The 26193-nt window shown below is 53.5% G+C and overlaps 2 protein-coding genes across 4 annotated transcripts in view; both read right to left on the minus strand.

Moving 5' to 3' along the window:
* The window catches only part of ARAP1 (ArfGAP with RhoGAP domain, ankyrin repeat and PH domain 1), an 88420-nt gene extending 64517 nt beyond the window's left edge, over nt 1–23903 (minus strand). For both annotated transcript variants that reach the window (XM_057748028.1, XM_057748025.1), the window contains exon 1: nt 23842–23903. The gene's annotated coding sequence lies outside the window, so the exon portion shown is untranslated. The remainder of the gene's footprint in view (nt 1–23841) is intronic.
* Nucleotides 50–24708, minus strand: STARD10 (StAR related lipid transfer domain containing 10). 2 transcript variants are annotated; one of them, XM_057748034.1, is made up of 7 exons: nt 24545–24708; nt 23842–24152; nt 4085–4232; nt 3351–3454; nt 2569–2686; nt 726–778; nt 50–470 (listed from the first exon to the last, which is right to left on the minus strand). In XM_057748034.1, the coding sequence occupies exons 2-7, from the start codon at nt 24046–24048 to the stop codon at nt 225–227; spliced, it is 876 nt and encodes a 291-aa protein (XP_057604017.1). In that variant the 5' UTR covers nt 24049–24152; nt 24545–24708; the 3' UTR covers nt 50–224. The 2 variants fall into 2 exon arrangements, with proteins under 2 accessions (XP_057604017.1, XP_057604016.1); XM_057748033.1 differs by having other exon boundaries at nt 291–507; nt 24545–24700.
* Between the last annotated feature and the right edge of the window lie 1485 nt (nt 24709–26193).

Consider the following 26193-nt stretch of genomic DNA (forward strand, 5'->3'; position numbering starts at 1 on the left):
ACGCCTGGTGCCCTGAGCAAGTGGGAAGCAGGCACAGCAATGAGCCGGCTGAGTCTGTGGGATCGTTTATTGGGGCTGTGTCCAGCCAGGCCGCAGCGCCAGCCTGGGCCCGGGCCCAGCGTCCCCAGGAGGCGCAAGGGGTCGGGGAGGGGAGAGAGCGTGGGAGGATCCGCCGCCCCTGGGCTCCGCGCCGTCGTGTCTTGGTCCCTGCCGTTGTGCCCAGCTCAGGTGAGCGAAGTGTCGTCATCACTCCCCTCGCCGCCCGCGCCACCCATGCGCTCCTCCCGGCTCTCTGCCACCGCGCTCTCGTCAATGTTCTCCAGCGAGTCCGCATGCTGCACCGACAGCTCCGACAGCGCCAGGCTCGGCAGCGGGCTCTGCTCCGGGTGTAGCCACGGCTTGAAGTGCGGTTGATGCTTCTGCTTCCACTCAGGGTATTTGACGCACGCCTTGTACATCTTCTTCATGGCCTGCGGACCCGCCGCACCGCCGAGTATAAGGGGTGAGCTGAGAGTGAGACTAGGTCTTCACCACGTCCCCGCCCGCACCCTCCAGCGGCTCCGTCCGCAGCTACCAGAATCCTGACGCTCGCTCCAGTTTTCTTAACTCCGCGCCTCAGCCCTAGCTCCGCCCCCTGACTCCCAGTCTCCATCCCTGACTCCACCCCCTCATCCTGGAACCCTCTCCCCCAACCTCCATACCCCCAAAGTCCCAATGCCACTCACCTTGGGAGCCAGGAACTGAGAAGATTTATTCACCACCCACTTGGGTAAGGAGCCTATGAGGGCAGGAATGAGTAGTGAGGAGAAAAGGGAAGTAGCAGCCTCGGGGAACCAGCCCCCCACAAACACACAAATCAGCCCCCTTGCTCCAGCCTGGGGCTTCCAGGGAGGACACGTTCTTCTCCATAGGGAGGGGCTATGTGAGGCAAGTCCTATAAGACTCCATCATCTTCACTCCCTCTTTCCACCTCAGACCAAGGTCCTCAGTCTCAACTCTTAATCCCCCACCTCCGCCACCCCCTGCCTCTGCCCTCTGCTGAGCCCAAGGGCTGCACGAAAGAAAACCACAAGGTCCTAGGTGATCACAGGCAATACGTGGGTTGAAGTCCTGGCCAATCAAGCTCCCGCCTGCTGCCTCCCCTCTGCTCACACTGACCTCCCGTTTCTCATACCCAATCCCTCTCCCTTGGATGACCCTGATGCCCCTCCCCTGCTCTGCCTGTTCTTCCAAGCCCCCTGGCCCAGGAAGCGTAGCTGCTCCATAGGCCTCTTGGCTAAGCACTCCAGCCTGGCCTGACCTGGAATCCACGGCCCAGCTCTCCACCCTGTCTCATTCCCAAGTCTCTGCTCTGCCTCTGACACCCAAAAAACTCACTCAGTGAGGCGCTGGGGAGCTCTGGGCCTGGGCCAGTGGGCCCTCAGTGGTGCTGGGTACATACCCAGGCAGAGATGCTCAGGGCTTACCCCTCCTCTGGTCATTCATCCATTCCTTCACTCACTCCACACTCACTCAGTGATACCCACTCCGGACCAGCCCTGGGGACCAAGAGAGGCACTCACTGTCTGGGGGTGCCCAGCAGCATGCCAAGTGCTCTGCTAGTGGGGAATGGGCCCACAGGGCACAGAGCCAGCGACTCCTCTGGGTATCAGTGATAGAGGAAGTGAAGCAGCCCAGGAGGGAGGAGTACGGGCAGGGAGGTGTTTCTAGGCCTAGGGAAAGGGCTGCTTAGATAGGTCGAAAGGTGTAAGCTGTGAGGAGGGACTGGAAAACCTGGGGAGGGAGCTTAGACTTCACTCTGAGGGCAATGGAAAGTCACAAAAGGATTTTAAGCAGAAGAGAGTCACAAGGAAATAAGTCCTTGGAGAAATCCCTCTGGTAGCTGTATGGACAGACAGGGTGGCTGAATATGGCAAGAAATGACAGATTCAGGGGCTATTTAGGAGGTAGAATCAACAATAATTAGTGACTAGATTTGGAAGCTCAGAAGAGGGGACCCCAGACCACAGGTTTTGGGCATGAGTGACTGGAGGGAAGAGACTTAGGAGAAGGGGCAAGTTAGGAAGGGAGACAGTGAGTTCAGCATTGGACACAGTGAGCCTCAGGTCCTCAGAGACATCCTGAGGGACACATCCAGGAGGCCAGTGGCCACAGGGATCTGGATCTCAGCAAAGAGAGACACGGGGTCACCTAGCCACAGAAGCCTGGGGAGTAGCTGAGCCCTCTCAAGGGAAAAAGGACTGGGGCCTGGGAAACCCAGACCTCCAGGATAGGAGCTAACAAGACAGACAGACAGTGGGAGCAGCCAGAGCATGGGGGCATGGGAGACCATGAAGAGAGCTATAAGCTTTGTCATGGAGCAGTGGCTACCACCTTGGCCCTTGCTTTTCAAACCACTGTAAAGTCTCAAACTTTGGTTCAAAGAATGTTTGGGGTGCAAATGCCCCAAAATACAAAACAGCTCCTAACAGAAGCCCTTCTGGATCCCAGTAGATCAAGTCGGTCAAGCCCCATCCACTGTTGTATAGAGAAGGAGTCCATGATGTGCTTCCAGGGCCAAGCCCTCACCTTTGGGGTCCACCTGAGCCAGGTAGGTGATGACGCAGCTCTTGGGCCCCGTGCTCTGGATGAGGTAGCCCGTCTGGATGGACACAGCTCGGACCAAGTCTTTCCGAGGCGGGTATTTCTGGGGATGGAAGGCACAGGGAGGTGAGACTCAAGGTGTGGGAAAAGGAGGTGGCTTTGTGAGTACACTTAACACACACACACAGCTGGTTCACATCCCCTGGCATCCACTCCAGACCAGGCCTGATATTGGGGTGAGGAGAAAGGGAGGAGTCAGGAGTCATCCTTGCCCCTCTTAAGCTTCTTCTGTTCCCCTCCAGAAAGATCCCAGTATGGGGTCAGGGTTCATGAGCACACACATGGGCACACGCGCGTACACACACACACACACACACACACACACACACACACACCCTTGCCCAGTCCAGCTGCACCTGTCTGTCCTGCCTGCCATGGAGATCAAGGCGCCCAGCCTCAGGGAGGGCCAGAGGACCCTACCTCTCACCTCTTGCTCTCCCCTTTCCCAGCCAGCCCATCTACCCACTTGTCCACAGTAATGGCCCACACTGCCCTCTCCTCAACAGCTTGAAGGCCCCAGCAGGGAGACAGCAGCTATTATTCTCATTGTATAGGAAGGAAACAGGGACAGAGGGCTTCATGCCTGGCCTCAAGTCACAGAGAAATCTTGGTAGCAGCCAGGGTCCTCTCCCTGGGCTAGGCCTGCTGGCCTAGCCCTACCTGGTACCTTCCCCTGCTCACCCAGTGAGGAAGACAGGTTGACTCACAGGATGTTTGACTGAGTAGTTCATAATGATGTAATCAGTGCCCATGGGAAGCCAGGAGCGGAGGGTGATGACATCACGATTCTTCAGGGGCTTTGGACACCTCCCTGTAGAGGGCAAGGGACAGTTCAGCCAGACCACTGGCATGCCTGCCTTGAAAGGGTGTGGCAAAGCCCAGAGACACAGGGATGCCTGGTTAACTGCCAGCACCCCCTGATCCAAACAGGTACCCGCCACCCCACATACACACCAGACCTAGTTTCTGGCACTAGGAAAGAGACAGAATAGAACCCTCTCCCCTCCTGAATCCAGCCATCCCTGCTGCTCACAACCTCACACAGCCCTTACCTTGCTGGTCTGATCTGTTTGTATGTGTGAATGTGAGTGTATGAGAAAACAGTGGTATGATTGTGGGTGTGTCCATGAAACGTGTGACTATGAGTAGATGGCATGTGGCTGTGGGTTCTGTACATGACTCTGTGCATGTGTTTTTGTGTGGAATGTGTATACTTGAATACAAGAGTGCATATGTGTTTGTGAGTGCACATGTATGTGTGCTCAAGTGTCTGGGAGTGGACAGGGATTCAGGGAGGGCAGCCCTACATCTCTGCACTCAGGTATCTGAGCAGCTTGGCCATGAGCGTGACTGCAAGGAGGGAAGGTGGGAGGAGGAGGCTGGGCTGGAGGCCTGGATGGAGGTGGAGGGGGCTGGGATCAGGGTGCTTGCATCTGCTCACAAGAATAATAGCCCACATCAGCGTTGACTGTCAAGCGGGCAATGTCGAAAGTTTCAATGACGTTGCTGTCCCACTTCTTTCGGTATTCAATGTCATGTAGGACGTCGTAAAGCGTCTCTGCTGGCACGTCGCGGCACTCCATCCGGCACTGCAGACAGACACATGGGTTGTCTGGATCACAAAGGGCTCCAAGTCCTGGTCAGGGGATGGGAGGGCAGATAGGCAAAGGGGGGAGGAGGAGGAGGCCAGGGAGGAATAGCGACCTCTGACGCCAGCATGGGCTCACCTCTTGCCATGAGCCCTGTCCAGCCTTCTCAGAAGCCATCTGTGCCAGCAAAAAGACAGCGCCTGCATCCAGAGACTATCTCCCCCATCTCAGCCCCTGCCAAACCTTCCCATTTATCCCAGTCTCCTCCTCTAGGAAGTCTTCCTGAATTACCCAGCCAAACTTCTGGACTCCCATACACTGAATCTCTTTATCTGTGCCCTCCAGGGCCCTGAACTTCATGGGCAGAGGCTCAGTCGATTCAATACAGAGCCTGGGATGAGTACATGTTAAAAGAAATGAAAGCATGAGTGAACAGACAAATGCCTAAATGGATGAGGTCTTTCCTCCATGGTGCTTATCACCTGGCCTTATCATTTGCCCTCCTTTTTTTCTTTTTTCCATCATCTGACAAACATCTTCGCTTTTTGTTTTGGTTTGGTTTGGTTTGGGGGTTTGTTTTGTTTTGCTTTTGACCACGCTGTGCAGCATGCAGGATCTTAGTTCCCCGACCAGGGACCGAACCCATGCCCCCTTCAATGGATGCACAGGAGTCCTAACCACTGGACCGCAGGGAATTCCCCCAACAAACATCTTTGTTTTTTATTTATTTATTTATTTATTTATTTATTGGCTGTGTTGGGTCTTCGTTGCTGCATGCAGGCTCTCTCTAGTTGTGGCAAGTGGGGGCTACTCTGGTTGTGGTGCACAGGCTTCTCATTGTGGTGGCTTCTTTTGTTGCAGAGCATGGGCTCTAGGTGCATGGGCTTCAGTAGGTGTGGCACTCGGGCTCAGTAGTTGTGGCTCACAGGTTCTAGAGCACAGGCTCAGTAGTTATGGCACATGGGCTTAGTTGCTCCATGGCATGTGGGATCTTCCCAGACCAGGAATCAAATCTGTGTCCCTTGCATTGGCAGGAGGATTCTTTTTTTTTTTTAATAAATTTATTTATTTATGTATTTATTGGCTGCATTGGGTCTGCTGCTGCACACGGGCTTTCTCTAGTTGTGGCGAGCGGGGGCTACCCTTCATTGTGGTGTGTGGCTCTCACTGAGGTGGCTTCTCTTGTTGCAGAGCACGGGCTCTAGGCGCGTGGGCTTCAGTAATTGCAGCACATGGGCTCAATAGTTGTGGCACATGTGCTTAGTAGCTCTGTGGTATGTGGGATCTTCCTGGACCAAGGGTGGAACCCGTGTCCCCTGCACTGGCAGGAGGATTCTTAACCACCGTGCCACCAGGGAAGTCCCCCCAATAAACATCTTTGGATTCCTCACTATTTATTAGCCTTGTTCTCAAAGAGCTTTCCATCTAGGGGAGAAAAGAGCCGAGGACACTTTTTTTTTTTTTAATTATTTAACCCCCACAATAACTCTGCCAGACAAGAAATCCAAAGAAGAACTTAAGGCTCAGAGAGGTTTAAGAACTTGGCCATAGTTACCTAGCTGGTAAGCAGCAAAGCTGGGATTTAACCTAGATCACATGTCTGGAAAGCAAATAAAAACAGAATCAGGTTTTACTAGATTTATATTCAGCAAGATGAAACTCAGTCCATATCCTTGTTCTGTGATTTTTTTCACCCAAAAGCCCAAACCCCAGGATCAAGTTCCCCTCAGCAAATGGACAAGTTCTATTGTGCAGTTTAAAAAGGTTTCCCAGAATGGTTATCACAAGGGCAGTTGTGCGAGTCATGTCCGGAACTTCAACTTACTGTGACTGGGATGTTACACAGGACATGTTGTCAAGGGAAAGATTAAAGTCAGATCTAGATCCTTGTAGGCAACTGCCTACACCAATTAGGTGCTGAAATCGCCACATTATGGAGTACTTTACATAGCCTCTCATGATTACCATCTGTGATTTTAGATTTCTGGGTGGTGGGTACTTCCAAATTAAAAATTTATTCTGTAATTCAAAGTATTTACTCAAATGATCTGTTTCACAAGGGTGAATTGCGGCAGGTTATTCGTTTAACTTAAAATATTGTAATTAGGTTATTTCCCTATATAAATATCATCATACTTCAAATGGATTGGCATTTCCCTGTGGATGAAAGCTTTCTCATGCAGGCATGTAAGAAAACATACTTTGTAGTAGATGTTACCTAACAGATATTTCCATAAATATATTGAGGGTTGAAATGAAGTTTTTGTGTAGCTGATAATCTAGTTTTAATTTCTTTTTCATATTAAAGAGAACATACTTCCCTATTAAACACCCTTAAAACATTGTAAAAATGATTATACTTTAGGTGAAAATAAATCTTAATTTCTTCTGGGAAAAAAAAAAAAAAGGTTTCCTAGAACTGGGTGTCCAGATGGTGCCAAGGGAACCACACATTACTTTCTACTAAAAAGTAAATACATGCAACCATATGAGGGAGGGGTCACATTGCTTTCCCCCTAATCTTGGGTTAGGCCTTGGCACCACTAATGGTGATGAGAGGACACTACCCATTGAGTATTCTAGGCACCAGTGAACTCATCAAGCCCTGGATATGCTTCACTTAACAGAAAATACAACAGACAGAGGAACAAGTTAAGTATCACCATAAGAATACAACAAGACAAAGTCAGATGGCGAGACATTCTGCACGGCTACTAGTCCAGTCTCTTCTACAGGTCAATGTCATAGGAACTGGGCTAGACTAAGATTTATAGGACAAATAACCAGAGAGAAAGTATGATCCTGGATTGCACACAACAACTATAAGGACATATTTGGGACAGGAGAAATGTGAATATGATCTGAGTATTAATTAGATGTGCTGAAAATTTACTGAAACAAAATGATGGAGATTGCTGCCTGAAGAAAAGCAAGTTACACACTGGAATGCATGATATAATCTCATCTGGGGGGAAAAGTATATGCACAGAAACAGCCTGGGAAATACAATCGCTAAGGTGTTAACAGTGGCAATCTCTAAATGATGAGCATATGATAGTTCTATTTTCTTTTTGCTGTTTGTATTTCTAATTTTCTAAAACCTATAGTACTGCTTCCACAATAATGAAAAACAAATTAAATAAAAAGTTTCCCCTGAGATACTGAGAGGTGCACTCACCGCATGCCAGGTACTATCCTAAGTGCTTTCTACACATTACCACATTTTATTCCTACAGCAACGCTCTGAGATATTAGCCCCATTTTAGTTAAGAAAACCAAAGTTCAAGGACAGCTCCAGCCTGCAAAGACTTATTGCATGCCATCCTCCCTCCCTGCCCTCTGTTTGCTTTTCTGCTCCAGGAGCTGGTATGACTAGGCACAGTCATTTAACTAGCTTCAGCTCCGTGCAGAGCACAGAAGGGTCAGAGATGAATCTGAGGCCTGTCCTTCAGAAGCTTCCAGTTGAGAGAGGAGACCAACTTGGAAATGGGGAAGTGCCCAAACTTCCCAGTGGGACACAAGGGGGTGGTCCACTATGTGGGGTAAGGCACGTATGGAATCAGTCTTCATGAAAAAGCTCGGTGTGAAAGGTAGGCGTCTAGCAAGTGGCCCTGGCAGAGAGAACAGAGTGGCCTGTAGGGAAGCTGAATGAGTTCCATCTGCTCCAGCGCCCATGGTGTGCTGCAGCCGAATACTCAAAGGTCCTGCTTCTAGATCTTCTTGGAGAAATGCGTGATTCCCGGTGTGGGTTGGAGTAAGTGAAAGATGTGCCCGGAACATCTTGTTGTGCCAGAAAGTAAGGATACTGTACTCACAGAATGATAGGGACCTTGCCCAGCAGACACAGGAGCTGGTATGAAGGGCTCCCGCTGGTTCCATGACCAACTCATCAGGGTTTGCCAGTTTAGCACTGAAAGTTCTTGTCCTGGGAAACCCCTCAGTCCCAGGCAAACTAGGACAGTTGGTCCCCTACCATGGGCTAAAACCGGGCCAACTCATGTATTAAAATAAATAATGACAGTAAGAGATATATTTCACTGAATAAAATAGGAAACTAAAGTATACACAGGTATAAATAAATACATTGAATGTTTAATGAAGAATAGGGTATTTATATGGTTTCAAAGTACCTTCCCATCAAATCAGTAACTTCGCCTTGCCTGGCAGATACCACCTAAATCAAGTGATCAAAGTGAACATCACTAGTGATAGGACAAGTTACAACCAGATGTTTCCTTATAGGTAATGAAAAGAATACAGGCACCACTTCTGTGATATTTCTACCAAAGATGCATGATCTAAATCTAATCATGAGGAATATCAGACAAACCCAAAATGAGAGATTTTTACAAAATATCTGGCCTCTAAGTGTCAGGGTCAAGAAAGTCAAGGAAAGACTCAGGAACTGTATCAGACTGAGAGAGACTGATGAAACATGAGTGCATGAAGAAATGAGCAGTTGAACAAAGTGATGAGAGGGATGGGATGGAGAAGGCGGCGGAGGCCAGATGTGACATCAGCAGCAGCAACCAGACAAACCTCCACTGTGCAGCGATGTGAGGTCTGGGTGCTACACCTGACATGCAACACACACCCTCCCTCTTCACCCCCAACTTATGAACTGTGCTGCGAAACAGAAAGCTGAGGCTCAGGAGAGGAAGTAACCTGCCCAAATTACATGGCAAGAAAGCAGCAGACCTTCAAAACCTGATCTTCCAATACTCTTAACCATCAAGGAGCACTCAAGTGTGGCTCCTGAGGAAACCAGAACTTCTCTAAACCCAGGTTCGGAAGCTGGTTTGGCTTTGCAAGTCCGCAAACGTGTTATTCCAGACAGTGAGTGTATGAAGGGGTAGTGGCAACAGAATTATGCTTTGTAGGTTAGAATCCAACCTGGGGATTCCTCGTCCCTCAAGCCAGCCTCGGTGCCCCCAGGGCCAGTGGCACCCATAGCTGGGTGCACACTGAGAAAGGCCTATACTGCCCAGACTGCCTCTTCTCCCTCTGGACTTTTGTGGCTTCGGGACCAAAGGCCTCCCTCTGAGACAGCAGGCAGTGGGAGGAGCACGGGGAGCCACAAGACAGACTAGGCACTGAGTTGAGCATAAACTCTGCATAACATAAAGAAGGAAACTTCAGAGATTTCCCAAGCTCATGGCAGGCTCTTGGGGAGGAAGGTCAGCTGTGGGGCCTGCTGGGAACCCAGGCTGTGGTGGCGGTGCTGCAGATAAGGAAACTGAGGCGGTCCAGGTGGCCAGTCTGGCTCTGAGCCCGGCTCTTTCCACAGCCCCCAGGAGGCTGCAGGGCTGAGCCAAGAGGAGTAAATTACATCCAGTATTGTTCCTGTGCGCAGCTGCAGCTGTCACATCGGCAAGGTGATTTAAAGAGGCTTCTGGAGGGATGGGTGGGGTTAGAGGTGAGTCCTCAGACCACCTGGTGGGCGGGGCTGTGACCAGAATCCACACCCATTAGGCCTTGGGCAAGTCAGTCACTTTGGCTGGACACCTGGGAGCTCCTCCTGGAAACCAGAACTGAACAGGAGGAGTGCTGGGGTTACTCAGCCAAGGAGAAAGCCATGCTTGGCTGCAAAAGCTCTTAAGGCCTGGTTTACAGCAGGAAGTCTCACATGCAGCTATTTTACCGCTGAGCAAACTGAGGCCCAGAGGGAGCAGGTGAAACCAGAGAAATTAGACTGTGTACACCCTACAGTCCACTCTCTCCAAATCCCATGAGGTAGAGAACTGGGATTGCCTAGAACCCCACAAAGCCATGGTCAAAAGTGAATGGACAAGCAAGGAAGGCCATCAGGGGTGACTCCTGCAGGCTTTGAGTCTAGCAATCCCAGGTTCCAATTTCAGCTCCTCCGCTTAGGCACAAGATTTAACTCGCCTGAGTCTTTGCTTCCTCATGTGAAAAATGGGGATAATAAAAGTACCTATCTCATGGGGAAGCTGTGATTAAGTTAAATGAGATAATGTATGCAATATGCCTGGCACACAGTAGATACCCCCCAAATAGTAGCTGTTATTACTCAAGCAGGCTTCCACGAGCAGACCTGCACCTTTCCACAGGGCCAGGACCAGGTCATATTTGCGTGTGTCTCCATATATTCTGGGCCCCAGGCACCTCTCTTGCCTCACCTGGCCCTGCCCTTCCATCCATCCATTTACTACTTTCTGGAGTCTGCTGTGTGCCAGGCCTGCAACTGGCACAGGGAACTGGGAAGTGAGCCAGCCCTGGGCCCTGCCCCAAAGAGGGCCCATCAAGTGGGCAGTGGGAGAGATGGGGACATAAAATCCCACTAGAGAGTGAGCTGGATTGGGGTGGGGTGGGGGTGGGGAGCATGGGAACTGTGGGATGAGAGGGCAACTGAACCTAAAAGAAGCTGAATTACTTAAAGGGGAGAGAGGGCATTTCAGGCAGAGACACTAATGGGTACAAAAGCCTGGAGGCTTAAATAAATAAATACAGAGCAGGGTCCAGTGCCCTAACAGTATCTCACTCTACCCTCCTCCTTTCTCCCAACCCTTGCCCCATTCTTCTTTGGGAGATGCCTTCCCGGCGCTCAGCATTAGAGAAAGAGGAATCTCCACAAAAGGAGGGCAGTGGTGAGGTAAAGGGCTGCAGTATCTCCCAGAACCCAGGGAGATGGCTGACCTGAGACAGAGGAAAAGAAGTCAGGTCGTGTCCATGGGGCTGTGCTGTGGCCTTGAGGGCCAATGGCCAGGGCAGTAAACAAGCAAACTGAGACACAGACAGATGGCTCCAAGTCTGGCCCTCACACCAAGACCTCACACAGCAGGTCTCCCATATCCTTGCCCAGGGGGGTTTGCAGCATAGGGATTATCCCAAAGTCCTAAGGACCCAGGAGAGGATCTCTTCCACCACTACTCTTCAGGTTACCACTGGGGAAACCGAGGCCCAGAAAAGGGTAAGGGGTCCATCTGGGCTCTGAAACATGCCTCAGGCTGTGCTGACTTCTCACTATGTTGCATTTTAGCAGTTTTGTTAAAGGAATAACTATTAAGCAAATCACCCTTTCCCAAAAGAACCATATTTAAAACAGAGAAAGCACTCCTGACCAACTAGCAAATCAATCATAACCCCAAGCAATAGCTACCACGTCAATAACCATGACCATGTGCTCCAAATCACTAATTCACCATCCCACAAAGGAGACAGCAGCACCTGGACCATGGGCCCCACAGGGGCTGCAATTTAGGTCAAACAACCTCTGCCAGCTGGCAAGGGCACCAAGCTGCATCCCGTGCAGATATTTTCTCTTACCCTCCCAACACTCTGATGGATCTCATCACCCCCACTTTACAGATGCAGAAAGTGAGGCCCAGAGAGGTACAATGATTGACTAAGACCACAAAGCTAACAGTGGTGGAGCGAATCTGAGCCTGTGTGTGCCTGACCCCAAAGCCTCAGGACTTTCTGCTCCCTTCACCAAGGGGCAGGGCTGGCCCAGCTAAAACAAACATGCTGGCATCTGGAGACTGCCTTAGTTAATTGGTGGTCATTATGCATTGTTCACTGGATTCAGAAGGGCTTGCTGACCAGGGAGGCGAAGCTCAGAGATTCTTCCTCTGAAGAAAATTCCTGACTCCATCCTCAGTCCTCACTGGGCTTAAAGGCAAGGCTGTGCATCTCCAAAGCCCAGCACTGGAGCTCTGCACCTGGAAGTCTCCTTTGAGAAGGCTTGGGCCATTGCATTGCCCCCCAGGCTCCCGTATGCAGCAATTCCAGGCTATCAGACAGGCCCCTGCCCTGCCACTTCCTGCCTGTGTGGCCTTGGCTTGGGCAAAGGACTTCAGTTCTGAGTCCCAGTATCTTCATCTGTCAAACAGGGATAATCCTCCCCTCAGAGTGGAGCTGTGAGGATTAAGTGAGACTTGTACATAAAGCCCCCGGCAGCAGCTGCCCTTCCTCCAGCCCTAGGCCCCAGCAGCTCTCCCTGGCTTCTCAGGCCCTGCCGAGGGGAGCACTTTCCTGCTAGCACCAAAGGGCAGGATATACAGGGACAAGGAACAACGTTTAAAACAACAAAAATGCCCCAGATCCCACCACAGCGTGGACAGACAGGGAGGGGTGGGTGGCCCTCTTACGCCAGGGCGCTGCACAAGTCCACAGGCTCCACCCTCACACCGCACAGCCAGGCACGGCCCTTCCCGCGTCAGTCCAGGTGCTGAGAGATGCAGAGACTAGCCCGGGGCACACGGCACACGAGAGGCTCAGCTCCAGGGGCCCCTCTGCCCTGTCTGTTCCAAGTCCTCCTCCCAGGGCCGCTTACCACCTGCTTGCTGGCTTCAGGGCCCTCCAACGCCCCTCCCAAAGGCCCCACAGGGCCAGCATCAAGCCACGCTGCTAGAGCACCTGCCCTCGCCTCTGGGTTCCTGGGGCCCCCAGAATGGAGACCCCTAAGACCTTCCCCTCACGTCCCCCCCAGATCTCAAGAGCAGCTCAAGGGCACTGACACAAGGGATCAGAGGAAGCAGAGGTGTGGGGTGTACAGGAGGAGAGAGGTCTGATAAGCCCTGCTTTTCCAGGACCTCCCCTCGCTGGTTCTTTGCTACTTTGTCCTCAAATTTCAGCCTGGCTATGCCCTGCCCAGGCAGCCTACCCGGTCCCTAAATTCTGTGGGTTGGCCCGGGGGCCTGCTCCTCCACCCCACTGCCTCCCTTCATCAGCACATGCTGCGATGCATCCACTCATCTTGACCCCTTGGTCATCTTGGCGCCCCCAGTGCCGGGCATAGTTTAGTAAAGAAATGTTGGCTGCATGGAAGGAGGGACAGGTGAGCCAACAAAGAGGCCATGACCACGTGAGCTTCTCTGACTAACTGTAGAGGGCTGGGGCCGTGGCTGGTGGCCCTCAGGGCTCTGTGGACGTCAGAAGGAAGGGTCGTTGTGAAAACCTCCTGGATTCTCATAAAACTCTCTGTGGCACCTGAGGCTGATTACTACTTCTGCTGTCATCCTCTTACAAAATGGAGTTGGGGGTGAGGGCAAAGACAGGTTAAGGAAAGTAAATTAAATCTGTATTGAAATATCAATTTACACTTAGTACATTAGCAAAAAATATATAAAATACCCACTGCTTGTTGAGGATATGGTAAAACTGTTACCCAGTTAGTGACACCAAAAGCTGGTTCCACTATTCTGAAAGGCAATTTGGCAAATATTTTTAAAATTATAAAGATGTATCTTTCAACTCAGTTCCTGGAACTCCCCGGACCAGAAATTTATACTCAGGAAAAAAAATACAAAATAAGAAAAAAAGTTCTGTTACAATATTCATGACTATATTATTGCATTTATAATAAGCAAAATATATTAGAGGACAACCTGGAACACCACCAACAACAGGGACCGGCTGGGTTAAGAATGATACATCACCTTGAAGATTATTGCCCAGCTACTGAGGACTGTGGGCTCCCTAAGGGCAGGGGCCCCTCAGAACCCAGAAAAGGCCTGGCAGGAAGCAGCTAGCAGAAGTGTTCCTGAATTAATAATTCTGTACCAATATGAGAAATTTCCACAGATGCAATGTTAAATGAACAAAAGAGGACACAAGCTTGTATCTGTGCCATGGTCTCAACAGTAAATAAATTATCTACACCCTCGAATGAGAGCTGGAAGGAACCAGGGAAAAGTTTTACTTACGAATTGAGGCTCTGGGTGATTAATTTATCATTTTTGGATTCTTGTTACCGTTGCTACAAGAAAGTTTATATAAGATAAAGAAACCATACTCTTTTTTCCTCTAGGTTAAGAGAGCTGTCCAGAACCCCAAGGTCATCATTCCCTGGACCTGGGAGCCGGGACTCAGCTGAAATGGGCCTGAGGCTGCCCAGGCTGACGCTGAGCTGCCTTGGAAATGCTCTGCGTGGTGGAGCCGGAGGGGAATCAGGGTCCTTCCACCCTCAGCTGGGACACAGGCATGAAAATTCTGGAGGCTCAGGGCAGGGACAGAGGGAAGCAGGGGGATGCAGGCACAGGGAGGGGCACACCTAAGCAGAGTCCTACAGGATGAACAGAATAACAGATGGCACCCAGACGTAAGGACGGGGAAGAGGCTCCTGGCAGAGGTGCTGGTGGGGACTGGAAATGGCCTGGACTGGCTGGGGGAAGGAGAAGGCTCATGTAGTTCCACAAGGTAACTTGAGTGGACAGGGATGGAGGTGGGAGGACATGGAGCTGTCCCTTGGGTACGTCAGACTGTTCATTCATTCATCCATTCAGTAAACGTTAATAGAGTGCCAGCTCTGTGCCAGGCACTATGCTAGGGCCTTGCAAATTCTCCTAATTCCATCCTCTCAACTACTCGAGAGGAGGGAAGATTATGCCTATTTGTAAATGGTGGTTGAGAAAAGCGAAGTGAAGAACCACCCTGGAACCCAGTGTGACCCAAAGTCCACCCCTGAAGCTGTTTCCTAAGAACCTGGCTCTGCTCTGTCAAGGACCTGAGGAATCCCAGGTGGGACTATCCCTGGGGGGGCCCACACTAGGGGCTGGGGCTGTTGGGGCAGCTCTGCCTGGAGTGGGGGTAGCTGGAAGGACACAGAGAGCAGGTTTGGTGTGGACCCATCACAGGGTCTCCTTCCCCCGCCTTCAGCCTCAGAATTCTCACCTGCCAAATGACCAGACAAGCCTCTTTTGAAGAGAAGGGGATCTGACACCATACAACCTCAACCCATCTTCTCTCCAAAAGTGTGGCCCTCCTGAGGCTGGTGGTAGGTGGAGGTACTGCCATGTCTCCCCTAGCCACAGCTCCCAGAATCTGCTCAGACAGACCAAGCTAGGCCCCTCTGCTGCCCTCCACCCAGGGCTGAGTGACTCATCCCTACTCTGCCTCCATCCCCCTCCACTCCCGCTAGTCTCCAGCAGCCTCCCTGGACCCCCCCCAACCCCCACCCCCCAGGCCACTGCAGCTGAGGAACATCCTGCTCTAACCTCTTGGAAGCTGACCTCCTGGTCTGGAGCTTCCACCACTCTGCTCCAGCCCTGGAGAAGGTGGGAGAGCCAGACAGAGGAGGGAGACCTGAGAAAGAGCACAGAGTGGGTGGGCCTGCAAGAAAAGAAAGGGGGTCAGGGAGATCGGTGAGACAAGACAGGGGCCAGGACTGACAAGCAGACAAGGACAAATTGGATAAACCCTTCCCAGGACTTCAGGGACTGCCAGTGGCCTCATGCCCCCAGAGCTCTCTAGTAAGCTCCGGACTGCGTCTTCAACAGCCTCCTGGGCACCACCCCCTGGCCAGCCCATAGGCTCATCCTCACCATGTCCACTACTGGTGGATTACTCAACCCCAGTGCCCACTCCCCTCTGCTCCCCTCCTGTGCCTGGAACCTGGGATTCCACTTGGCCATGACCTTCCTAACAGCTCCCCTTCGCCAAACCCAGGCAGGCCTCACCACCCTTACCTGGACCAGTGCAGCCCAACTTCATCACTGGTCTCCTGGCTCCCAGGCCAATCTGTCACCTGCAGCCAGGGAGCTTTCTGAAACTCAGTGATGGGGATTCCCTGGTGGTCCAGTGGTAAGGACTCTGAGCTTTCACTGCTGAGGGCTCAGGTTCAATCCCTGGTCGGGGAACTAAGATCCCACAAGCCATGCAGTGCAGCCAAAAAATAAAATAAAATAAAATACAATTAAAAAAAATAATAAAAGCCAGTGATGATGGCACTGCTCAGCTTGAAAGCCTCTGCTGCCTCTCTCTGTCTTCAAGACTAAATCCTAACCAAAACATTCTCCCCACTCTGCCTCTGACTCCACTTCTTCCTCACCCTTAGTCCACACCCACCCAGACCTTCTCAGCCTGCCACCTGACTCCTGCTGGGCCCCCCAGGTCCCACCCAGACACCACTGCTGTCAGCCATGTCTCCCTTGGCCTGAATCCTCATGAAGGGCTATCACTGTCTCCATCAGTCTCCCCACTAGGCCTTAAGAGCAGGCCCTGGGTCTGATCCATCTCCAGGTCCCCAGCACCAGCACAGTGTCTGGCAGAGTGGGTGGGAAGCACGAGAAGAGGTTTGTTGAACAAATAAATAACTGGGACGGAAAAAAGAAAAAAGGAGGAAAAGGGACAAGTAGAGACATAAAGGCAGAGGCAGTAACCATCAGAGACAGGGATTGAAAACACACCCTGAGGGGAGACTCTGAGACAGGCCCAGAGGCAAAAATAGGAGGCTGCAGGGAAGCAGAGAGGGGAAAACCGAGGCAGAGCCAGAGCTGAGCTGGGGGGCGGAAGCCGCTCAGAGACAGCTAAGGAGACATAATTGGATCAGAGACAACTCTGCTGCAGTGAGGGGGTGTGACTCACACACACACAGAGTAATGCCAGACACAGAAACACACACCGTCTCACACTCAGAGGCACAGACACACAACCTTAGGCACATGTACACACACACACACACACACACACACACACACACACACACACGCACGTTCGATATGGATTTAATGACCCTTGTCAGGTGCCCTGCCCCTGAGAGGCTCAGAGTCTACCTAACTAAGGGCCACATCATACACACAGGCACCCACAATCCAGCTCCACACACAGAAGGCCCAAATACAGAAGACCAGACAACTCTCACCACATCATCCTATCCTCATAATACACAACCACCATCTGGTATCTTATTTAGTTATTTGCTTCTATTTTGCTTGTCTCCCCCTCAGAATGTAAACTCATGACAACAGGGTCTGATCTGTCTGGTTTGCCACTAAATTCCTGGATATACTTAGTATATAGTACATGCATAATAAATATGCGCTGAATGAATGAATATTGGAGACACACAAGGGAAATCCATCCCTTCTGGTTGCCAGGCTTCTGTCTTAAGACTCATCACTTTCCTGGTCCAGTACCAGGTCCCAGGCAATCTGGAAGGGTCCAAAAACAGGGAGGGGGCATCAAAGAGATGGTAGAGGGATACCTCAGGAAACCAGGGTTAGAGGCAGGTTGTGACAGGAAACTCAAAGGATGAGATAAAATAGCAGGGGGAGTGGGGGGGGGGGGGCGGAGTTTACCTGCAGGCATTGTTCAACTGCCCCAAGACATAAGGATGCTAGAGAGATGTCAGAGGTAGCAAGTAGCTGCTTTCAGGGAGCCAGGCTGAGAGGCAGGGAGGCAATTGTTATGCTAAAGCCCCAGAGAACAGCTCCAGCTACCCAATGCCACCTGCCCAGCCTCTCTTTAATGACAGATGACAGGAGTCTGTATTTGGTATGGGACCCACCACTAAGTTCTGGGCCTGATACTTTCTTCCACTGCCTGTGTTTCTGCAGCTCCAGGGGTCCCGAAGCATTGGGGCCAGACCAAGCATGTCTGAGGAGATACAGTGAGGCACAGGGAGGGACAGAGATACCTTAAGCCCAATGCCTGGCCTGCCTTTCCTCTCACCTGTTGCTGGGGGGGTGGGGGAGGGGTGTGGATGCTCACTTGCCCACGTCAGGGGTAAAGGTAAGGGTGCAGGGAGGGAATAGGGTTTCAATCCCCGTCTATCTCAGTGGCCGCTGGCCCCTCATGAACAGGATGGAGTGGCCCAGCTGAGGTCCCAGATCCCTAAAGAGTGCCAGGCCTCCGGGGTCATGGCACCCACAGCCCTGGCTCCAGGTGGCCCAGCCAGGCATGGAGACGCAGGGGAAGAAAGAAAACCCATCTGTCTCCAGGACTGCCTCCTTTCTCTCATCTCCTGAAACTTTAAAGACTCTCGGTTGGAAACTGAGCTGGGGCTTGTTAAAGTTTAAAAGCCAGAGTCTGGGGAGCTGATCATGGAGGCACAGAGCCAGCAGGGGGCTGAGGGCTCTTCTAGCCCCAGCATGGACACTGACTAAAGGCACTCACCCCACCCCAAGAGTTCGTTTTGCCCCCGGGGGGCTGCACATCCATACTATCTTACATCCCAGCCTGCACAAGAGTTACGCTGTAACCACCACATTCCATCCCTTATCCCTCCTAAATCTTACTCAATGCAATCCTTTGCTCCATTCCCCACAGTCCCTGCTTTAGTGCAGGCCTTGGCATGTCTGTCCAGACAAAGACAGCAGCATTTTCCTCCTACCACCCACCTTGTCTAAAACCCTACCCTGGTACCCTAGGACCTCTAGGACCCAAATTCTAGAGCCTTGGTCTAGCTGTCTAATCACCTCCAGCCCCTGAGTTGCCCAAGTCCCACAATGAACCACCTGCAGTTCTCCTAATGCACTGCCCTGTTTCTTGCTTCAGGGCCTTTACACAGCTGTTCCTCTATACAAAATGCTCCCAATGCTGTCAAACTTGTACTCCTCATTCTCTACCCAATTCCAAACGGATCACCTGAGCATTCCTCCTCCATGAAGCCTTCCCTGGCCTCCAGGGCTGGTTCAGAGGGCCCCTCTAGGTCTCTGCTGCTTCTGTGATGTGTCTGTTCCAGCATCCAACTGAGAGCTCCTTGAGGACAGGGCTCAAGTATGATTTCTTTCTTTGTCCCCAACCTGAATGAAGTGCCCAAAGACAGGCAGGGCAACACGGCTATCCACATGTGACAGATGAGGAAGCTAAAGCCTAGGCAGGGGCAGCAATCTGCCCAAGGGCACATGGCCAGCACTCTGGACCCTGTGCTTTACCCCTATGGCCTCAGGCCAACCCAGGCACCTCCAGGAAGACTTCCCTATATAGCCTCCAGCCACCTCTGACCTTTCCTTTCTCTGATTTCCCCCACCTGAAGGTCCAGACCCTGACTCTCTGGGGGCATGCTCTCTGGGAGCCTGTTCCCCGAGGACAGCTCTGGACTACTTCCTCCAGCTGCCCCTACACCAAGTCAGAGTTAGAGCCACCCAGGACAGGGGTTCTCAGGGCCTTAGCCTGGATTCAGGAGCCCCATCTGGGGACCTCTCAGATGGCACAGACTGGCACAGCCTCAGCTGTCCATCCTTACTCTGTGTCCACCAGTGTAGATGCCTTTACCATGGCCTAAGGCCAGGACAGCCTCTACAAACCACCTGCCCAGCAACTGCCTGTAGAAACAGGGAAACTGAGCCCCAGAGCGGGCAGAAGCCCAGCCTGAACCTTAACTTACTGAATCCAAACCCCTAAAACACAATTAACTCCTGCCTCTGCCACCGCAGATAAGAAGACTGACTCATAAAGGTGAAGTGACCCCCAAGGTCACACAGTAAGGACTGGGCTCTTGCTCAGCTGCGACCCCTCCAGGATGCCCTCCCAAAATGACACAGTACAGGGAGATCTAAGGCAGGAGAGAGGGGTAGGTTCTGAGCCACAGGGTCCAGGAGACAGAAGGGCCCAATGGTGCTAATAAGCAGGCCCGAGAGAGTGAAGAGATCTTGGCCTTGGAGTCTCAAGAACCTGGGTTCTGATCTTGCCTCAGCCACCTTCTAGCTGTTTGAATGCACAAGTGAATTCCTGTCCTGAATCTCAGCTTTCACATCTGTTCAATGGAGTTCAGAAGACCCACACCACAGGACAGTCTTGAAGACTCAGTGAGACGACATGAAGAAAACACCTGGCCCTGTGACTGTCCCCACCTTCCCCATGACCCTTTTAAGTCCCACGGACCATTAAGAGTGAGAAGGGCCCTTGAAGATCCCTGAGATGATCTCAAATTTCACAGGGGGAGAGAATAAGGCGCTGAGAGGGGACAGGCCTGAGCCCTGGCTTAAGAGCTTGGAGCCTAGGTGGCCTATGGTGTGGAAGCAGGTGGGCAGTGAGACAGGTCAGGGTGGGTCGCTGAAGCTTTCTCCAAAGGGGAAGAGGGGAGTCACAGGACAGGAAGTCAGAGGAGATAGGTCCCCACCGCGGAGCTTCCTGTGACAAGAACCTCAGGTTCTCAGCCGCATCCCCCCCAGAAGACCTCGCATCCCTGCTCCAACTGCCAAGCCCCTCAAGGCGCCTACCCACAGGGCCCACTCCTGCCTCTGTGGTTTGCCTGCGAACAGCCGCCTCACGTAGTGGTCAAAGGGTCACCTGGAATTGTCACTCTTCCCTCCACCAAGGTCTGGACACCTCTGAGGACAGGGACCAGCTCTCCCCCGCCTCTCGGGTGGCTAGGTACGCAGCAGCAGCTTCGGAGAGCCCGAGCACGTGAGAATCTGGGGCAGGGCTGGGCAGGCCGTGTCATCTCCTGCACTCTGTCCCTTGTGCCTCATCCTGCTCCATGGGCCCCAGCACAGGTGTTGAGTTTAGAGGCCCTTGGAGCCAGGAGAGCCCCATAGCACAGATGGAGAAATAGCCCAGAGAGGACAGGGCTGTGCCCACAGTCACAAACATAGCAAAAGAATACCACAGCCAGGACTGGACCTCAGCCTCTTCCCCAGCTGGCCCCGCTTGAATAAATGACAGACCCCCTGGTTTCCCATCTCTCTATTGCTACAGGAGCTGTGGGGAAGCCTGGCCTGAGCATTAAGAGACCTGAATTCAGGTTCTAAGCTGCCCTCTGCCTTGGACCCAGGATCCATGTTCGGCATCTGCCTTTGGGACAAGGCCTGACCTCTCAGGAGGCAGCATCTGCCTCCTCTCCAGTGCCCAGAGCACAGCGCAGGCCTGGGACCAGGCCAGAGGCCAGGAAGGAGGGAAAGGGTAGAGGTGGCCTCCAGCAGCCCCATCCCTTTGTCCTGACTCCAAATGCTGGGCCAGAGCCACAGTGACTTCCAGGAACCTCTGGACGCAGGGGCAGGGAGAAGATAAATGTGGGGGAAGGGAAGTGAGGTAGAGGAAATCAATCAAGTAGGCAGATAGGTGGACCCCCTCCCCCACTCTGGAATCATGAGAACAGGATATGTACAGGAGGCAGCTGGCTTTCCCAGCTCAGGGGGCAGACCCAGAACAGGCTGTGGGGAGTGGCGAGCTCAACAAATACCTGTGGTTGAGTCCCAGCCTCCTGGAGTGACCCAATCATCCCTGGGGACTCTGGCTTCAGACTTGCTGTGTGACCTTGACAAACAACTCCCCTTTTTGGGCCTCAGCTTTCTCATTTATCAAATGAGAATAGGATGATGAGAACACTACGTTCTTTGAAGAGTTATTGATGGGGTCAAATGCCAGAATGTTGACTAAGATGTGAGTCCAAGTGGAGAGAGGCAAGGGCTCTGGAGCCAGGTTGGCCTGGGTTCCACTCCTGCCTCAGCTGCTGTGACCTTAGGCAAGTGACATCACCTCTCTCAGCCTCAGTTTCTTTATTTGTAGCATGGAGACAAGCCTCCTATTGCCCAGGACTGGCCTGAGGGTAAATCAGACAATGGAGAGAAATGTTTGGCTCAGAGCAGGGGCTCTTATCAGAAATGGGATTTCTGGAATCTTGCAGATGGGGAGCTCAGAGACCTCTGCCTGTCCCCTAGTGTTCCACCTGGCTGTGCTGAGGGGATGAGAGATCTCGGGATGCCCATAACCAAGGCCCTAGCCTCCTCCTTCGGCCCCAGCTCTGCTCACCTCCTGGCCCCAGCCCCTCTCCACTGTGAGGAGCACAACAGAGAAAACTAGGCAGGGAAGCTAGAGATCTGCGTTCCAAGTCTGGCTCTCCTGGGACTAGGCTATGTGAGCCTGCGCTGGCTGCTGCTCCTCTCTGGACTTCAGTGTCCCTACCCGCGCTCCATTGAGGGGTGAGTAAGAAACTGGCATTGCAAAGGCACCTCCAACCTCTGCTCAGTCTGAGAGGGAAGGAAGGTCAGTTGTATGCCCTGACCACTAGCCCACAATACCCCAGTTTTTCCAAGTCCCCTCCACTTCCAAGGAAGAACACCTGACAAATCTGATCTGGCCACAAGGGGTCCATTGTGGCAGTCTGGCCCCCCAGACTGGCCAACTCCAGTCCTGGACTGGGCTGGGTTTATTCATTAACCAAGCCAGATGGAGGAGGCAGCTCTGCCCTGTTGACACAGAGGGTGGGAGACTGGGCTCAGTTTAGACTTTCCCCTTCCCTTCCTTCTAAAGAGCCATCTCGGTGGGGAAATTACACTTCCTCACCCCACTGCACAGCCCAGTCTTGAGCCTTTCCCAGGTCACAGTCAGGAAAACAACCTTGTTCTCACAACAACTTTGCTCACCTTTTATTCAGTTTGTTCCTTTGTTCCTTCCTTCCTTCCATCCTTCATTCAACCAACTTCCCTGCTCTGTCTGTGTAGAAGGATGAGGACGCAAAGAAGGATAGGACCTATCTCTGTCCTCAGAGAGCGCTAAGCTGGGACACACCAGCTGCCCTTCCCTTCCCTGCTCCTCAGGCTCAGACACAGGTCAGGACTCCAGGAAGCCCCCAGCCCGGGGTCCTCAGGCCTGCATAGAGAGTCCCAGAAGGGGAGACACACGTGCAAACCCGGAGAGAAAGAGACAGTCAGATGGCCAGGGTGCAGACAGAAAGTCACAGAAGGGAGAAGGGAAGACAGAATGAGTGAGCCAGAAGGCCACATGTGGACAGATGGACAAAGGTCTAAATGACTAAGACAAAGTCAGGCAGAAAAGCACAGGGTCAGAGAAGGAAGGTCAGACATCTCCGGCCCTGGTATGAGGCCATGATGCCAGAGCTAAATCGAAATCCAAGAGCAGGTCCCAGGCAGGAGGGGCTGGAGTGGCGGGAGGGCAGGAGTGCCCTCTGAGTCCAGTGCCCTGCTCCCACCTCCACCCCCCTCCACCACAGGAATACACTCCTCCACATGTTAGAGAAAGAGAGCAGGAGGGGCGAGGCAAGAGAAAGGGAAGGGCATAGTCTACTGCCAGGAGCCCACTGAAGGGAGACCTGCCCCCTTGAAAAGTGGCACTCACAGCAATGCCATATATGTTGTGTTGGATGCAGCTACCCTGAGGCCTCTAATCAGAGCCTTCACCAGCCTATTCCCCACCTAGTCCCCCAGGGTAGGTGGGCTCATGGGGTCCCAAACCCCAAGCCGGCCCTGTCTAGGCAAAGAGAAGAAAATCATGGGATTGTGAGGAGTGGGCTTGATGGCTGCGAGGGGGGCTGAATGTACCTGCATCTCCCCTGCATCTGCTGGTCTATCCCTTGGTCCCCTCCTCCCCCAGCCCACCCCCAACCTGGCCCTATATAAGGTAGGGGCATCTAAGCCCTGCTTTCAGGACCTGCCAGCCAGGATCCTGAGTCCCTGCAGGAGAGACTCGGGGAGCAGCCAGGAAGGAAGAGGGAAGAGCAGGGCATCGGGCAGGAAGGAGTCAGGTCCCTAGCACCCAAGGGTGCAGAGAATGGGGAAAGAGACCCAGCTCAGACTAAGAAAACCAGGAATTTGGGAGAGAAGGGTTCAGTTTCCCACCTGAGATGACTCAAGTCAGGACATGGTGAAGGTTTCCATGGGCGGAGGGCTCCCTGAGGGAGACCCTCTCCTGGGTGGGCCTCGCAGCAGCCCACCTCCCCAGAGCAGGCAGGGGTGTGCAGAAGCCTGGGTTCTGGCTGAGTGAGCCAGAGTGAGTCACACCTCCTCTCCATGCCTCAGTTGGCCCATCTGTGAGACTGGGGCTTACTGTGCCTCCTCCTGGTTTCTCACAGGAGACTCTGAGGTGCACAACCAGGTATCTGTAACCCTGTAGGAGGACCAGGAGACTCCGGGTCAGAGGAAGTAAGGGTGCAGTGCAGGCTACACCTGCTGCAGGGCAACCCTACCTTGATCTTGTGCAGCGTACGATCTATCTCCACAGCCTGCACCCACACAGACACGCCAGCCTTGCTGTAGGTCAGGTTCCAGCCCACCTCGGCCTCACACTCTGACCGGAAGCTGCGGAAGTCCTGGTCGTCGGGCACCTGGACGCTGTCGCGGCCCAGGACTGGCCGAGGCCCCTGGGGCTCTGTTGAGGCAGCTGACGTCTCCATGGGGAGGCCCGGGGCCCTGGTCCTCGTCCGGCTCTCCTGGGTCCTCCGCGGAGGCTCCAACAACGTCGACGCGGCTGCAGATGCTGACGCCACCTTCCAGGGACCTGCAAGACCGGTTTGGGAACCGGAGTCAGTGCGCTGGGGGCAAGGGTGAGGCTGTCCGGGGTCCTGGCGGGGAGAGAGTTAGAGACCGGCAGGCGCTGGGCCCCTGGCCAGCGCGCACCGCCGGCACGGAGCGGTACGCCCCCCTCCCCCTCCGCTAAGGTCTGACCCCAGACCTCCGGTGTGGGGCCCGGAGTGGGGGCTGCGTATCGGGTGCGGGGGGGGCCCGTCGGGACCCGGGGGAGGCCGCGACCCGAGGTGACAGACGGTCCGGCGGGATCCGCGCAGCGCTGGCCGGACTGGTTCAACTAACTCGGCGGCGGCGCCGGCGCGGGAAGCGCGCGGGGACAGCGGTGGGGGCGGGGTGGGGCGCCCGCGGGGCCGGCCAGCTCACCTGTGCCCGCTGCTCCTTCGGGGCCCGCCGGGGCCGGGGGTGCGAGCGCCTCTGCCGCCGCCGCCGCCGCGCTGCCCTGGCGACCGGGGCCGCGCGGGGGCTCTGGGGGGAGGAGCAGTGGGTCCCGCCGCCCGGCCCCGCCCCGCGCGCCCCCCGCCCCGCGCGCCCCCCTCCCTCCCTCCCTCTCCCCGGGCTAGGCTGGGGGCTCCGGGGGCTCCGCTCGCCTGGGCTCGGTATTTTCCAGGCTGCGGAGGTACAGCTGACTGGGCTTAGAGCCCCGCCCCGCCCCGCCCCGCCGGGTCCTAGCGCCCGCCCCCACCCGCCCCCGAAGGGGATCTGGCCAGACCTGTTGTCAGGCAGGGGTTGGGGAGGGGCCAAGATAGAATGGGCTCTGAGAGGAAGGGTGAGGAGGTGCTGGAAGAGGATTCTGGAAGTTAATTGTGAACCCCTTCTCTCCAACACCCTCCCATACTCACAGGTACACACTTCTGCAACAACCTACTTACACAAAAGCACGTTGTCCCCAGGAACCACCCAGAGACATTCCCACACGACACCCCAGAGACCCCAAAGATGGGCACATTCCCCCCACTACAATGAAGAGCCCACAGCTTGCATCCCCCACCAACCACTAGCCTCAAGTCTCACAGGCTGGCTAGACTCGGGCAAAATCTCCACTCCCACCTCACCCCCAGCTGGGAGCCTTAACCAGGCTCTCCTGCAGCCCCGGACTCTAGCTCTTGTCCACCTCCACCCCTCCTGAGCACCCCTACATGTATTCACACACCTCCCATGGATTAGACAAGGCTCTCAAGAGCATCTGGCTCCAGAGCTCTGGGGCTCCCCTGTCCCTCCCCAGGCAGAGCTGGCCAGAGCGCCACAGCCACAGGGGAGATATGTCCACCTGCACTACAGCCACCGCTTCCAGCCAGGGAGGCTGCTACCTGCCCCCACCCCCACCCCACCCCCGCCCCGGATCCTAGTGCCAGCTCTGCCTCCAGCTGCTCTGTGTGAACTGAACAATTTCTCTGAGGCCAGACCAATATGAATGTGGCAATGGGTCCAAGGCTGAGCATTCACTGACCCTAGTGACCCCTTGACCCTGCATGGGCAGCTAACAGGGCACATCACTTGCCTAGTGTCACACAGTGAGTATGTGGCCATCCTCCCAGAACCCTGATCTCAGCCTCCTCCCACCCCAGGGTTCCTTTCTCTGCTCTGGCTGCCCCCATCATCTCTCTGAGCCTTACTTTCCCATCTGTAGAATGTGAGCATCAGAATGTATAACCTCCTAGCGTCACCATCCTAGAGCTCTGGGATGGAACAGCTTTTCTTAAAGGCACTAGAGAAAGATGAGGAGTTGTCACGGTGGGTTCACAAATAGAGGTGTTTCTTCCTGAAGTGCTTAGGACTCTGAGATGTTTGTGAACAACAGGCCCAATTTTAAAAGTGGAGGTGAGCAGGGAGCTGTGATGGCAAGCGACCCTAAGGTGCATTCTGCAAAGTAAATCTTGCAAAATGAGTTGCAGGTCCCTATGAGGCTGTGTGATGACCTTAGATCTCCAGTGTGAGGGGCAGAGTCAGATAATCACCCTTGCCCCTTCTAACGCACATTCTTTAAGTGCGTGGAAATGGGTGGCAAGAGGGCT

The sequence above is a fragment of the Hippopotamus amphibius genome, chromosome 9 (assembly GCF_030028045.1).
Source record: "Hippopotamus amphibius kiboko isolate mHipAmp2 chromosome 9, mHipAmp2.hap2, whole genome shotgun sequence".
In the NCBI taxonomy this organism is placed as follows: Eukaryota; Metazoa; Chordata; class Mammalia; order Artiodactyla; family Hippopotamidae; genus Hippopotamus; species Hippopotamus amphibius.

Excerpts from the sequence above, each read along its gene's own strand:
- STARD10 (XM_057748034.1), bottom strand. The coding sequence starts at position 24,048 with ATGGAGACGTCAGCTGCCTCAACAGAGCCCCAGGGGCCTCGGCCAGTC. Across the intron at positions 2,687-3,350 it reads ACTACTCAGTCAAACATCCT|AAATACCCGCCTCGGAAAGA; the intron begins GTGAGTCAACCT and ends TTCCATCCCCAG. Across the intron at positions 779-2,568 it reads GGCTCAGGTGGACCCCAAAG|GCTCCTTACCCAAGTGGGTG; the intron begins GTGAGGGCTTGG and ends CTGCCCTCATAG.